The sequence below is a fragment of the Falco cherrug genome, unplaced genomic scaffold (assembly GCF_023634085.1).
Source record: "Falco cherrug isolate bFalChe1 unplaced genomic scaffold, bFalChe1.pri scaffold_101, whole genome shotgun sequence".
NCBI lineage: Eukaryota > Metazoa > Chordata > Aves > Falconiformes > Falconidae > Falco > Falco cherrug.
This window is the reverse complement of record NW_026599294.1, coordinates 194769-208844: the sequence shown is the minus strand read 5'-3', so window position 1 is coordinate 208844 and position 14076 is coordinate 194769. Positions and strand designations below refer to the sequence as shown.

At 42.6% G+C, this 14076-nt stretch overlaps 1 protein-coding gene and 1 long non-coding RNA gene across 2 annotated transcripts; both read left to right on the top strand.

The window, feature by feature from the left end:
• Positions 1–3979: 3979 nt before the first annotated feature.
• On the top strand, positions 3980–8698 carry LOC129735006 (ankyrin repeat domain-containing protein 26-like). The gene is made up of 4 exons (XM_055700394.1): positions 3980–4106; positions 6050–6263; positions 8443–8626; positions 8690–8698. The coding sequence occupies exons 1-4, from the start codon at positions 3980–3982 to the stop codon at positions 8696–8698; spliced, it is 534 nt and encodes a 177-aa protein (XP_055556369.1).
• A 318-nt stretch (positions 8699–9016) lies between these two features.
• LOC129735009 (uncharacterized) lies at positions 9017–13390 on the top strand. The gene is made up of 4 exons (XR_008730496.1): positions 9017–9226; positions 10382–11335; positions 12646–12801; positions 13223–13390. It is a non-coding gene; the product is annotated as an uncharacterized LOC129735009 (long non-coding RNA).
• The last annotated feature ends 686 nt before the right edge of the window (positions 13391–14076 follow it).

Genomic DNA, 14076 nt, shown 5'->3' with positions numbered 1-14076 from the left:
AAGCAGTGCAGGCTGGGGCTGTGGGTGCTACTGGAGACATGCAGCCCGCCTGCACTGCAGGAAGGTCATTCTGGTCTGACTGTCAGATGGAGCTGTATGTTGTACACTATTGTACGTGTTGTGCCAAGCTTTCTGCAGGTAAAGAAAGAAGCAGTCATGTATTTGACAACAGCAATCATAGGTGATGCTGTGAAGAAATTCAGGGAAAATCTGCGGCGCATGTGATTTTGACTACAACCAAGCTGTAATTCTGACTTGTCTTGGTCACTTTAATTAGTAATGTGTCATTAATTTAAAAATAACCGGTGCGGTTAAAGAGCATGGGTGTTGGTCAGAAATGCCTGGTTTCTCATGTGTAAATTCACCAAGTCAGACGCACTGATGCAAGTGCCTGGATGAATCGGTAAAACAGGGCTGGGCTAGCCAGGGCTGGCACGGGCAGCGTGTGCAGCATGTAGTGGTTTAGGCAATAGCTCTAATTCAGAGTTATGGTGGAGGTGCTGAACGTGCTTGGGTTTGAAAGCACACAGTCTTCGTTAGCTTCAACGGAAACTGCAGGATTCTGCTGCGCAAATCAATGAAACTGTGAGATACAATCCACTGTTCAGGAAAGTCAGAACATGTTTTTAAGGAGGTCTCTGTTGGGAGGTAAAACCGCTGCTGAAGCGATAGCAGCGATGGAGCGTGTGTAAAAGAGCCTGGGGAGACCCGCAGCCTTCTGGAGCCAGGCAGAATATTTCCTGTTCACTTGAGCTATTGGTCACGAAGGGAAGATGCTTCCTACAAACTGGGGTTTGTTCTAATGGAAATAGGTGACTGGTGAATAAAGAGGGCAGTGGAGAGTTGTCTTTTTTCCCCATTTTTCCAAAACGGAAGGCATTATTGTTCCAGTTTAACAGCAGGTGGCACTTGGTTCCAGTGCAAGTAGTTATCTCTTCATTGCCATAAAAAGAAATCCATACAATTCTATCAGTTCTGATTCTGAATCAAAGAATGAAAATAGCTTCTGAACAGGGTCTTGACTAATAATTCATGTGCTGTGGTATCTGCATGGTGTGTCTTCATTGCCTTTCACTAAAATTCCTCTTTCCTGTGAAACCAGTTGTGTTTGTGGGTTTGGGATCTTTTTTTCTTTCCTCTCCTTGTTCGCAGTTCCACTTGATTTTTTTCTGGTGGTGTTACAACGAACATTGTGCAGTCCTCCTAACGCTTTGTCCATCAGTAATGTTTTCACTTTTTCCTTGTTCCTGTTTTAGAGATACACTATTGTTTTCTTTCTAAGGGTTGTATTTTTGTTATGTCTTGCATCATGAGTGAATTCGAAGTACTTTCAATGGCATAATACACTTTGTAGTGTAATTTTGTGAAAATGCTTCTCTATGAATTAAAAATATCTTTTTAGATTATTTCAGGGGTAAACCCTGAATTAATCAATCTTGGATGTGGTGTTTCTGTCCTCTAGAAATACGTGAAGCTTAACTTTGTTTTTATAGGTTGAGAAGGAAAAAAGCAAAGAAAGATGTTCAAAAGTGCAGGCGGTGGCAAAACAGGAATGTGTGGATAAATTAATTAACATCACTAATCGTCAAATGAAACAAAAGATTACTGTAAGGAAGAATGACTGTTTGAAAATGGAGAATGAAAACACGATAGAAGAAAAAGACAAAAAGTTTTTCATCTGGGGAGAGCTCAAAATTGATTAAAGTGCCAATGAAAGGGTAAGCTAAGGAAATAATCTCTAGCTCTTATTTGTAGTACTATGTAAGTGTCTTAGGTTTTCTGATACTGTGGTAGTTGAAGTAGTTTCCTCAGTGGTGAAAGCCATAGTGAGCAGTCCACTGCTTCTCAAAAAATGAAGAAAAATTCTTTTTTGACAAAATGAAGCGCACGATGGAGGTTCAAATTTATGGCCTGCTCTAAAAAAAGAAAAGGGGAAACCAAAAGAAAACCCCCACCTAAATTCCTGTGATTTCCATGTTAACACTGAGGTAAAATGCATCTTCAAAACCAGAACTGAAGACTGGAAAAAGCAGTTATTTTTGTAGGAAATGGCCACCTAGAAAAGAAAAGTAGGAATTTGGGGTTTGCTACTACTCCCTTTTCTAGGTGATTTTAGTGATCTCCGTGCAGTTGGTGTTTTCCTTTTCATTAAGTTAATATGCCCTTTGTCAGGAGAGGGGAAAAGATGATATTACCAAACCAATCTCAAAAGTCTAAAGAAGGCACACGTATTTTTATGCAGACCTAAGCAGGAGCTTTTTCTGTCTGTCCTTCAAAGGAATCTCTGCACTAGGTGCTTTCTGTAACGTGGCTATTGGGTATAGTCCAGCTTAACCTGGATCTAGCTCAGATTCCACGTGTCCCCCGCACTCCTAGGGGAAGGGTTTTAAATACTTGGGCATATTCCATGATCTTTACAGTCAAGTCTGTGATTTTATCATAGATATTTTTTGTCTCAGTTGTTTCTGGACATCATCTTAATGTCTGTTTCACAGAAATATTTTTTATAAACCTAGTAACTTGGTGATTTCTTTCTTTCTTTCTGTGTAATGCAGTAAAATTGCCCTGAATGCCAAAGTTGCAAAGAAAGGTAAAAGACAGCCTTCAAAGCAGAGGGCTCATCAGCAGATGAGCTCTTCCAGTGGCAATCATGGTCAAGTACCGGATGAGAGCACTTCCAGTGAAACATCTGAGGATGAAGGAAGGTATGCATGTAAGGAATGTTGAAAATAAAACTTACTTAATGATAAAAATTGGCCTGAGAGCTAGAGGCAAGTTTGGGTTTTTGTTGTGTGTTGAGGTTTTTTGTAAACCTGATGCATATGAAGATTCTTGTTCTTTCATGTGACCGCCTGATGTTCTTTCTTGTTCTTTCCTGTGACCACCTGATGCGCTTTGTGTTGACAAACAGTTCACTTTTGTTTAGAGTGCTTTTGAACATGCTGGCCAAGTTAACAATAAGGTCACGTGCACAAATTCTGATTCATTACATGAGTGTGTGTGCACAGGCATAGAAGTATTTCATGTGTTTAAAAAGGGTGAGGTATCTCAGGTTTTTTCACGGCAGGTATCTCAGGATTTTTTGCCCTGCTCCCCACTCCACCTTTTCTCTTGCAGCTGCGTACCCTCCCGACTTCTTGCCCACCCTGAACTTACTTGTGTGGGTTGTGGCAAAGTGAGAAAGAGCAAGTTGTTGACACTGTTCAGCCCTAGCTAAAAATCTGGTGTGTTATCAACACTGTTTTGGTCAGAAGTCTAACACACAGCCCTGTGTGGGCTGCTGTGAAGAAAATAAACTGCATCCCAGCCAGACCCAGGACACCAGAGAATCCAAAATTACAGTTCTTTGACCTGTAGGAGAAGGATTCTCGGTACTGAAGAGAGCTAAACCCCTGGTATTAAACAGGGAATGCACATAACCGTATAGCTACATGTCTGTAGCTGTAAGATTTCTGTCACTTTGCGTGAAGTTTAGGGAACAGTTATTTCAACTATTTGCTTAATATCTTGCGGAAAAATTAGCCTTCCAGTAGACATTAATAGTACACAATAATTGTTTCAGTCTTGAACTATATCTAGCAAAGTTACTATACCAGATTTTAGTTTAATTCAGTTCTGCAATTAAGTTTTCAAAGCTACTGTAGGTATTATTCATAATGCAAAGTAAGCATTTCAGTACTGAAATATATTTCTGTTTTCTAGACCTGCAGCAACACCCAGGAGTGAAAGGAACGAGGTACTGTAAAACTAGTTTCTTGGTAAACAGTCTCTATCAGCTTTTAATCACGTAGATGGGAGCAGTGTTTATGTAGTGATCAACCAGATGTACAAATTGCTGCTGGTATGCAGCTTTATTGTATTTGAGACAAATCTGTGGGCTGTGAAGGAGAGAATGAATCATTCATGCATTTGTAATGGTCTGTAATACTAGACAGTGGAATTACAGAAAGTACTGTATTTTTTGTAGGTCAGCATACCAATGGAAGTAACTGATGGCCCTGGTTTAACTCACTCATCTGACCCAACTTCAGAGGATGTCCGGTTGGAAGCTTCAACCTACAAGGAGACTATGCTGCTGTTGGAAGAGCTTGGTGTGGTTCATATGGGTATGTTTTCAAGTCTCTGTCTTCAGCTGTTACAAGTTCCCCTTAAAACATGATTTCTTTGTATGCGCTCCTAAGTATTTTAATTTCATATTTTGATATAGTATCTCTTTGTGACTAGAGATCCCCCTCAAAAGCTGTGAAACTGTCACCTAACCTGAGATGTTGCCTGCATTACCAGCCGATGTGCCTTACGTTATCATTGGTTCTCTGTCTAGTCAGAGCTGGAGAAGCAGTTTCTTGCAAAGTACAGTTCAGCTCCTTCTAATGCGGTCATCAAAAGTCAGCAAGAGCTTTTTCTTCTTTATATCCCCTTGATGTGGTTTACGCCCAGCCACACCTAAACACCTAAGCACCACACAGCCACTCACTTGTTCCACCCCAGTGGGGTGGGGGAGAGCATCGGAAAGAGAAAAGTGAGAAAACTCATGGGTCGGCATGAAAACAGGTTAATAGCAAAAGCCACGCACGCAAGCAAAGCAAAGCAAGGAATTCATCCAGCACATCCCATGGGCAGGCGGGTGTTCAGCCATCTCCAGGACAGCAGGGCTCCGTCACGCATAACAAATACTTGGGAAGACAAAGTGCCATCACTCTGGATGTCCCTCCCTTCCTTCGTCCTCCCCCAGCTTTATATGCTGAGCATGATGCCGCATGGCATGGCACATCCCTTGGGTCAGCTGGGGTCAGCTGTCCCAGCCGTGTCCCGGCCCGGCTCCTTGCGTACCCCCAGCCTGCTCGCTGGTGGGGTGGGGTGAGGAGCAGGAAAGGCCTTGGCTCTGTGTGAGCGCTGCTGGGCCGTAACGAACACATCCCCGTGCTACCAACCCTGTTTGCGGCACAACTGTAAAACATGGCCCCGTACCAGCGACTGCGAAGAAAATTAACGCTATCCCAGCCACAACCAGCACACCCCTCAACAGCTAATGACAAAGAGTACAGCAAAATAATGGCTTTGCTTAAAAATAGTAAGTACATATATATAACAAATTTCAACTGTCATAAGATGCTTGCATATATGCACAAGGCATTATATAAACATAAGCATCACTTACTAGGGCTCTTAAACTATGCTAAAATTTCATTAGGCAAGTGTTAACCTTGGCCGAAGGCCAAACTCCCCCCCCAGTGCTGCCACTGCCCGTCCTTGACAAAATGGGGTGAAAAAGCTTGTGGGTCAGTGTGAAGGCAGGGCTGTCACTTCCCAGGGACTGTCACTGGCAAAACAGACTCCACCGATTAAAATACATTTGGATAGTGAGAAACAAAGACCCCAAACCTGAGAAGGACACGTCGGCACCCCCCCTGCTCAAGCTCTGCCGCGCTCCTTCCCTGCCACCTCCCCAGGCAGCGCGGGGAGGCTGCGGTCGGCAGTCGGGACGTAGCAGTTTCTCTGCTGCTCCTTCCTCGTCCCTTTTCCCTGCTCCAGTGTGAGTCCTCCCCCAGGCTGCAGTCCTCTGGGGAAAATCTCCTCCAGCCTGGGCCCTCCATGGGTCGCAGGTCCTTCGGGAAGGATCCGCCTGCTCTGGCACGGGGTCCTCCGCAGCACTGCGCTGTGGGTATCTGCTCCAGCATGGTTCTCTCCGGGGCTGCAGGGGAATCTCTGCTCTGGCACCTGGAGCAGCACCTCTCCCTCCTCCTTCGCTGACCTGGGTGTTCGTTTGCAGGGCTGGTTTTCACATGCTTTTCCCCTTCTCTGCCCGTGTGGTGGTTTCGCCCTTTCCTACATTTGTTTTTCCTGAGGAGCTGCCAGCACGGCTGAGAGGCTCAGCTGTGCCCTGCGGTGGGTCCATTGAAACCGTCCATGTCCAGCACGGGGCGACCCCTGGCTTCTCACAGGGACCTTCCCACTAACCTGCCACCTGCACCTAATACAGCAAAGCACTGAACAGCTTATCCATTGGGCAGTATTTGTGCAGCTTTGTGTCTTTTCTGTCTCAAAACAGGTTCTGCTACTTTGTTGAAAATGCAAAACATACTTCTTGAATATGAACGGAGAATAGAACGTCAGAAAAATCAGTATAAAGCGCTCTCAAGAGAAGTAAGGAAATTGGAAGACGAAAGGGAGGAGTCACAGTTCAGAGCGGAGAAGACTCAAGATTTGAAATCCGTGTTGGCTCACCAAGAAGCAGAATGGAAAAGGGATATCCAAAGCCTTAAGTATGTAAATTGTGGTCTGATAATGTATTATCTTGGTAGTGGTTTTGTTCCGAAAGACACTGATGGTGCAGGCAACAGGATGAGAAGTTTCCAGGCTTTTGGGTTTGGGTTTTTTGAATCCCGTGGGCCAGTTATGCTATGAAGTACATAATGTGAGAGGGGAAAAACGTCCGGATACCAGCTCCATGTACAGTCTTCTGGATGTTGTTCTAACTTTGTTTTCTAGCAAGAAAAGAGCAAGAGAGTGTATACAGGGAAATCAGATTTATAAGAGAGATTTGAGAGATGGTTGGGTGTTTGGTTTTTTTTCATTTTGTCCTTGCAGCTTCAGTTGGCCTATAATACTAGGATTTCTGGTAACTCCACCCAGTGCAAGTCAAACCAGAGCTTAGAGCATTTGTTTGCTTACCTGTTTGTTTGTTGGAAGGGTCAAGTTTGGGATTGCCCCTTTCCCCACACTCCTGAGCTAGACCCGGAGGCGTGAGGTTTCTCATCGCTGTTGACATCACGTCAGACAGGGGTGGCCAGCAGGCACCGTAGGCAGTTGAGCAAGGACAACTGCAGAGCCCTGGCCTGGGAGGGGAGATCTCCTTGTGGTGATCCCCGGTGGGATGGCGTGGCTGGGGAGCTGGCCCAGCAGGGCCAGGCGGCCCAGGCAGAGAGCGAGCTCAGCAGGAGCCACCGTGAGCTGGCAGCTGGGGCGGCCCGCAGCGGCCTGGGCTGTATGGGGGGCAGCAGTGCCAGGGCACTGGGGGCAGGGAGTGCCCACCCCTCCTCAGGGCTTGCTGAGCTGTGTCTCGAGCCCGGGGTCCGGTTTTTGGCCGCCCAGCCCAGGAGATCTTGCCCAGTCCGTGTGAGGTCGGCAGGGAGATGCCGGGCTGGCCCGGGGGCAGGAGCACCAGCCCTGTGAGGGGAGGCTGCGGGAGCTGGGCCTGGGGGAGTTGGGCCTCCCAGCGCGGGGGAGGGGAGTACGAGGAAGACGAGGCCGGTCCCAGCTTGGCCTGGGTTTGACTTCAGCAGGTGTTCAAAATCCTCAAGCATCTGTCAAGTATAAAGAAGTAGTATTTTCATTCTAAGTGAATTCTCCAAGCAGCGTTAAATTTATTTTTAATTCGCAACTTTTTGCGAAATTACACTAGAAATTACATGTAAAGCTTTTTCCTTGCAATATACACCATTCAAATACAAATGCTTCTGTCAGTCTTTCAAGTAATTTTAGTGGTGGTTGATTCTTGTTTTGCAGAATTTCTAAAGCAGGCTTTCAATTGGCAGTTCTTCCCTTACGTTGACGCTTGATTTTTTTTAATTTATTTTTTTGTTCACTGTTGCGAGTATATGGGAAAAAATAGTCAAAATAATGATCAAACACAAAGCTGCTTGCTTGTTTGGGTACCGTGGGCACACCATGGACCGTTTTTTACCATGTCAGTGCTTATTGCTGATTGTTTCAGTTGGTAAAGAAGCTGACCTTCCATAAGGCTTTCCTTGTAAGTCAGCTTCAAAATGGAATTGCTGTAGTTTCTCCCAGAGGTAGATCCAACTGAGGTTTAAAACTGTTTTTAATCGTATTCAGCTTAAACCCCATGCATTTCTGAATCTGGTTTTGAACACTGACATCCTTCTGGAGTAAACAGAAGCTGCTTGTTCTGCCTGTGGTCAGCAGTTGTTTTAGACTTACAGAAGGCTTGCTGAAAAATTGTTGGGTCTGCCACAGATAAGTGGCGTGCTGATTCACCAGTATTGCTTCTGGTCACTGAATCCGTAATGTGTAGGCAATGCTCAGTATACTAAGAAAATGTATACTAACCATAGTAAAAGTTTGCGATGCTTTGATCTGATGAGACAACAAACTCCTTTTTCAACAAAATGGCTGTAATATGAAGATGGGTTTTTTTTAATTTTATTATAGAAGTGTGCACACTGGTGTGTGTTTCCCTATACAAACTTACAAATAACTGATAAATCACTCAAAGTTTTTTTTCTGTATCTTGTACAACTGATACCATGCACAATGGAATGAAGTTAGAATTCTTTAAAAAGTTGAAAAGTACAGTAAAAATATGAACTCTGAAAACGTTTAACATTTTTTATGGTTTGAGTTGTCTCTGCAAGTCCATCATGTGGAATATCTACTTTTATATCAGTGCTTTTGTTTCTCAAATACTCCGTTAAATCCCAGATGTTCTTTGAAACAAGAAGAAGAAAAGAGGCTCAGAGTAGAAGTGCTGTGTGAGAAAAGGAGAGAAGACCTCCGAAGGAAAGAAGATCAATATTGTAAAGAGATGGAGGAGAAACAGAAACTTGAGTTACAGTCTAGGAATTCAGAAGTGGAGTTAAGAACACTGAGAAAGCTCTTGAAACAGGTATATTAAATAATGAATTAAACTCTTTGTCTTATTTTCTGCTTCTTTTCAATTGTATTCCAGTATGCCTAGAGAAGGAGGCGCTTTGTTCACGGAAGAGGCGCTGGATAACAATTGTCAAATTTTGAGAACAGTAGAGTACAGTTGGTTCACAATTGGGTTGTTCTTTTTTTTTTTTTGCTTTGCAGTTTATTATTCCTTTTTTCCTTTTTCAAAATTTAGGTTTCATTTGTATTTCAGGCAAAGCCTGACCTTTTTTTGAATTACTACAAAACATCCTGTATTTTGCCTTCTTAAATTTTCCTAAGAAAATTTAAATTTATTTATTTATAGGTGGATTATCATAACGGTGGGGAATCAAAAATGTTTTCAAGTATGCAAGGGAGAATGGGAAGATGTATTGCTAGCTCTGTTTTTTCTTAAGATGCAAGCAGTTTTATTGTATTACTGTAGGCTGAAGAGGAACGTGATGAAACACAGAGACAGCTCTCTCAGGAAAAGAGGGCCAGAGCCCTTCAAGAAGGAATTTTGAACAACCACCTTGGGAGACAAACGGAACTAGAAGAAGAGACAAGAAGATCTATAGGAAAAAAATCAGAGGTAAGCAGATTTTTTTTCTAATAAATCAAATTTCACCATGTTTGTTTTAAAGTCATAATAAATCTTACATAGCTTTTTCTGTTTCTTGATGGTTTATTTACTGTTTACCCGTGTAACTTACCTGGGTAAATACCTTTCTTGTTTTCTCTTATGTCTAAAAGTTCTGGAAAGCAGCATCACTCCTGTATGTACCTGAATTACTTGTGCAAGTAGGAAACTAATAGAAGACACTATTTACCCCGTTTCTTAACCTATCTGTTATTTTCCATTTCATAGACATTTTGTCATCGCTTTTTAGGCTTTCTAGCAGTGAAACACCTAGCTACCTATGGCAAGGTTGACCAGGAAGAAAGTTGTTTGACAGTGTTTGTGTTTCCATTGCTTTTTTTTTTAAAATTAGTTATTCCCTTATTGAACTTACTTCAAGTATGCCTTTCTTTGCCACCTCCACATAACTAAAATTTTATGATCGACTATCAGCAATGAATTCAACTCTCTGTAAGAGTCAGAGTAACTGGAGGAGAAAAAGCAATCATAAACACTGTATTAAAAAAGATCTTGAAAAGAGTTTACTGAATTTCCTAAAGAATGTGCAGTGCCTGGAAGCCTTTTTGTTCTTGGCTGTGCTGCCCAATAAATGTAGGGTGAATGTGTTTAAGTGGAAAAAAGTTATACATACAATAAAGAGGAAATATACAGGACTATTGCATTCCGGGGGTGATTGAGTCTTATAGCTAACTTTCAGTAATACAAAAGGATAAGTGTTCAGAAGACATTTGAGAAGGAAATTACCCTTTCTAGCCTTGTTTTTACCAGATCTGTAGCACAACTAATTCAATCTTAAAGGCAGTATTATAAAGGCATGCACATACAAGAAAGCGCTGTCATTTTAAAAGCTTTGGTTGCTGGTTTAAGGGGGGGAAAAAAACGAAACTGTGTATTTGGGATGTTCATTTAGGTTTTAAGGATATGTTGCACTTCCGTTGTGTACGTACATTGTACATGTGCATGGGTTCACAGAGTAGCTTATTGCCTGAAACTTCATCTTTGAAGTCATGCTTCAGTACTAGAAATGTTAAAATGCAGTTTATTGCTGCAGGTTTTTTGTAGATTCATTTCCCAATTGGCTCTTTATTCATTTTCCCTGTCATTCAGGAATCCAGCACTGATAGAGAACAGGATCTGTTGTACAAGAATCAGTTACTACAAGATGAGATTGCTATGCTAAGGCTAGAACTCACTCAAGTAAGACTTAGGCACCAGGAGGAACAAGGAAAATATTTAAAGGAAAATGAGACCTTGAAAGAAAAAAATGAAGCTCTCAAAAAGGAACTTAAACTGAACAAGGAAGCATTAAGACAAATGTTTTTTCAGTTCAACGCGGAGCTGGACTTAGTAAAGACAGAATCTGCAGTGCTGACTTCCAAACTTGAGCAGACAAACAAAAGCAAAGACAGACTAGAGACAGAAATTGAATCATTTCGTTCCTCCCTGAACGCTGCAGTTCAAGAACTTGAACTTCATTTGTCATCAAAAAGCAATGCTGAACGAAGATTTCCCAGAGAACGTGATGAATGCCTTTGCTTGCAAGTCGAGCTCCATCGTGACCTCTCTGACGTGCAAGAAACCAACAAGAGCTTGTCTCTGCAGCTGTGTAAAGCTAAAAGCAAAGCTAACAGGCTAGAAAATGAGCTTCACCAGTTGAAGCAAATGCTCAGAGAAAAAGCTTTGCTTTTAGAAATGACAAAAAAGAATTAAGTCAAGGCCAGTGTCGGGCACAGGAATGTGATCATGCTCGACAACTTGAGAAAGATCCAGTAAGCGAACCTGTAATAAAACAGGAGTCCTTGCAGGAGCGATTGGCCCAGCTCCAGAGTGAAAACCTTTTTACTCCATCAGCAATGGGAAGAGATGCAGAACAAGAGGATCATGAAAGAAAAAATAGTGGATTATGGGCAGGACCGTTTTAATGACATTTTCAACAAACTTAGAGCTGATACAGAAAAGCAAGTTTATCTAATAGAAGAGTGAAACAAGGATTTAAATGCCAAGTGTACTGATTTAAGGGAACAAGTCTTTAAATATGAGACTGACGTAGTAGAAAGACAGGTAAAGTATATGCGTAGAAAGAACAATTTAAAGTTTGTCCGTTCTTGAAATCAGTTTGTTCCTACAATGTATCCGGTGCAAGTTACATGCATGGGACCAAAGAATACTGATTTGTTCTGGTTTGTTATGTTTCCCTCGGAATTGCGGAAAGTTTTGGCAGCGGGGATATTAGTCCTCAGATCTAAGCAGAGAACAGAAAAAAGGTATCCAAGTCTAAGCTTTGATCAAGAAAGGTGATTCTTCTCTAGAACTTTTTTCCATCTATTTTCCTTAGTCCATGTTATGCCCTATAGAATAGTCTTAAGTATTGGATGGTTTTGATGTAAGTATTGCACTGATGACATGAATGAGAGTGGTATAAAAGGAGGAACCATCCAATACACGAGGGCTGAGAAATGAAGATACAGAGAAGTGAAGTGGTTGGGGATAGATTTATATGAAGCTTCTATAGAGGGGAAAAAATAGGTTCTCTGTAAGCTGCTATCAAGATTGAAGAGTATTAGTAATGTCCAGCTGTTGATTTCTGTATGTGTTTTGAGGGTTCTGAGGGGCCTGCCTGTTCCTCAAAGTTCATGTCAGACGGTGACCTTAAGCTTTCTCTTTTATGATGTGTAGCCACACTCCAGCAGTACTGTCAATCATTGTGAACTGTGACTTGCTTTGTATTCTTACTACCAAAATAATGGGTTCCTTTTGAAGATCATGTGAGAGAGTGTGTGTGTGTATATGTATATAGCTATATATATATATGAGCTATCCAGATTTTTGTAAACCTAATCTATCAGTATTTCTAAAACGAGCTGAGTAAGAAGACTACAAGAGGATGTGATTCAACATACCCTTAAAGTGTATCTCAAAGGAGCTTTCAGATATTTGTATTCATTTAATTGTATTTGTATAGTGAAGAAACAGAACAAAGAACAATCTAACACAAAGTCCTGCCTTCAGTCACCGGAGTAATATTTGCAGTCAAACTGTGGCTCTTGGATCACAACAGATTTCTTTGGGTTTCGTTAGGAAAAAATACCCGATTGCAGTGTGTTCCTGTGTATTGTTCAAGGAAGAACAATACCTGAGCCTTTTTTATGTGTTAGGAAACAGAAATCCTCATGAACAGCTGCTGATAGTCAAAGGTGCTCAGCTGAGAAAGATGATGAGAGGTCATCATCTGTGCAGATGCCTGCTGGTGGCAGGCAAAATTTCATACTTTTGGGTTCAATCTAGACAGGTCTAACTGTATAACAAAATAAGTTAAAGGCGTATTTCATGTTCTTAGAACTTTCTTCATGCTCATTTAACTGTTTCGTTAGGGCATGTTTGGACAACTGCAGCAGGAGCTTGCTGATGCACTTAAAAAGCAATCTATGCCAGAAGCTTCACTTGAAGTTACTACACGCTACCACAGTGACCTGGAGAGAGACAAGCTGCGCTTGCAAAAGGAGTTGGAAAAAAAGTTGAAAACTAAGGTACTTAATGTCTGTAACTATATGAATAAATCTGAGTGTAGCTGTTGAAAGTAGGAGCGAATGTTGTCCTTTTGCACCACCTTTTGCAGTGTTCTTACGAAAACTGAAGTGTAGAGGGAACCAGAGGAGCTTTGCAGGAAAGCTGTAGGGTGATTCTGTGTGTGTGTGCATGTCATCTTATCCCCCAAAGTTGTAACCTCATCCTGTCGCTTCTAGAGTATTCCTTCTTCCCACCAGCTCCAGCTGCTGTTCTTGGTTATGGTTCCTAAGGTGTGTTTTACACTCCACATCAACCTTGGCCATAGGTCTTGGACGGGGAGAAGAGAGCTTAGGCCTGTTTCTGTGTAAGTTACTGCATTCTCCTGCGCTCTTGTCTTTTCCGGCCACCTTACTTTTTCTTCTGCCACTGTTGCTTTCACAGACGCAGAAGCAGAACATGCTGGCTCTGACATCCAAGGACTTGCACAGCACGTGGGAGGAGCACTTGAAGTCAAGATCCCACCTTGAAGAGCGCGTTGCTCAGCTGGACGAGGAGAAGGCTGAACTGTTGCAACAGGTGAGCCCAGAAAATTCTCCAGGCACCGAGCCAATACCCAGGAGAACCACATGCACCTTCTGGTCAGGTTCTTACATATCATTTTCTGTTATCCCTGCCATTCAGGCTGCGAGTACCTTATCGTTTGGGGGTCATGGAGGAAGCAAATAAAAGCTAGATGGGTGTCTTTGTGTAAGTTCTGGAGTGGCTCTGTTGGGAAGAGTTCCCAGTGTGGTTTGCTATCAGTTGAGCACATTGAGCAAGGCCACAGTTCCCAGTTCTTCCTTGGATTTTGTGTGGTCATCTTCTGACCCCTTGGTTTCTGGGCAGGTTTAAAATGCGTGATGTTTCCAGTGCGTGTGTGGAGGAGCTGCTGTATGTTTTCAGCGTAGCAGGAGCTTAAAAGCCTTGCAGGAAAACATACTGAAGGAATGCTGGGTAAATGAACGAGTGCTTGGGAAACAAGCAGCGCCTGCCAGTTGCCAAGGGACAGCCTTCCCCTTTTCTCCTTTTCTGTAGAGGGAAAATGGAAGTACAAAGTCAAAACAGCTGCCGGCTCTCCTCTGGTGTGGCTGAGAAAACACCAAGAGGAGGAAAACCAGCATGTGGCTAAGTAAATGCCCACACAGAAGAGGTGGAGGTAATGGCTGAGGGGAATAAAATGTTGAAGAACTCCAAAAGATCAGATTCCTCCACAAGCTCCTGCCTGCTGGTTGCTGGAAGATCCCATGAAAGCTTTG

Bases quoted from the DNA above. Each gene is read 5' to 3' on its own strand.
- LOC129735006 (XM_055700394.1), top strand. From the start codon at position 3,980: ATGGAAGTAACTGATGGCCCTGGTTTAACTCACTCATCTGACCCAACT. The intron at 4,107-6,049 runs GTATGTTTTCAA...GTCTCAAAACAG, and splicing joins GCTTGGTGTGGTTCATATGG to GTTCTGCTACTTTGTTGAAA. The intron at 6,264-8,442 runs GTATGTAAATTG...GTTAAATCCCAG, and splicing joins AGGGATATCCAAAGCCTTAA to ATGTTCTTTGAAACAAGAAG.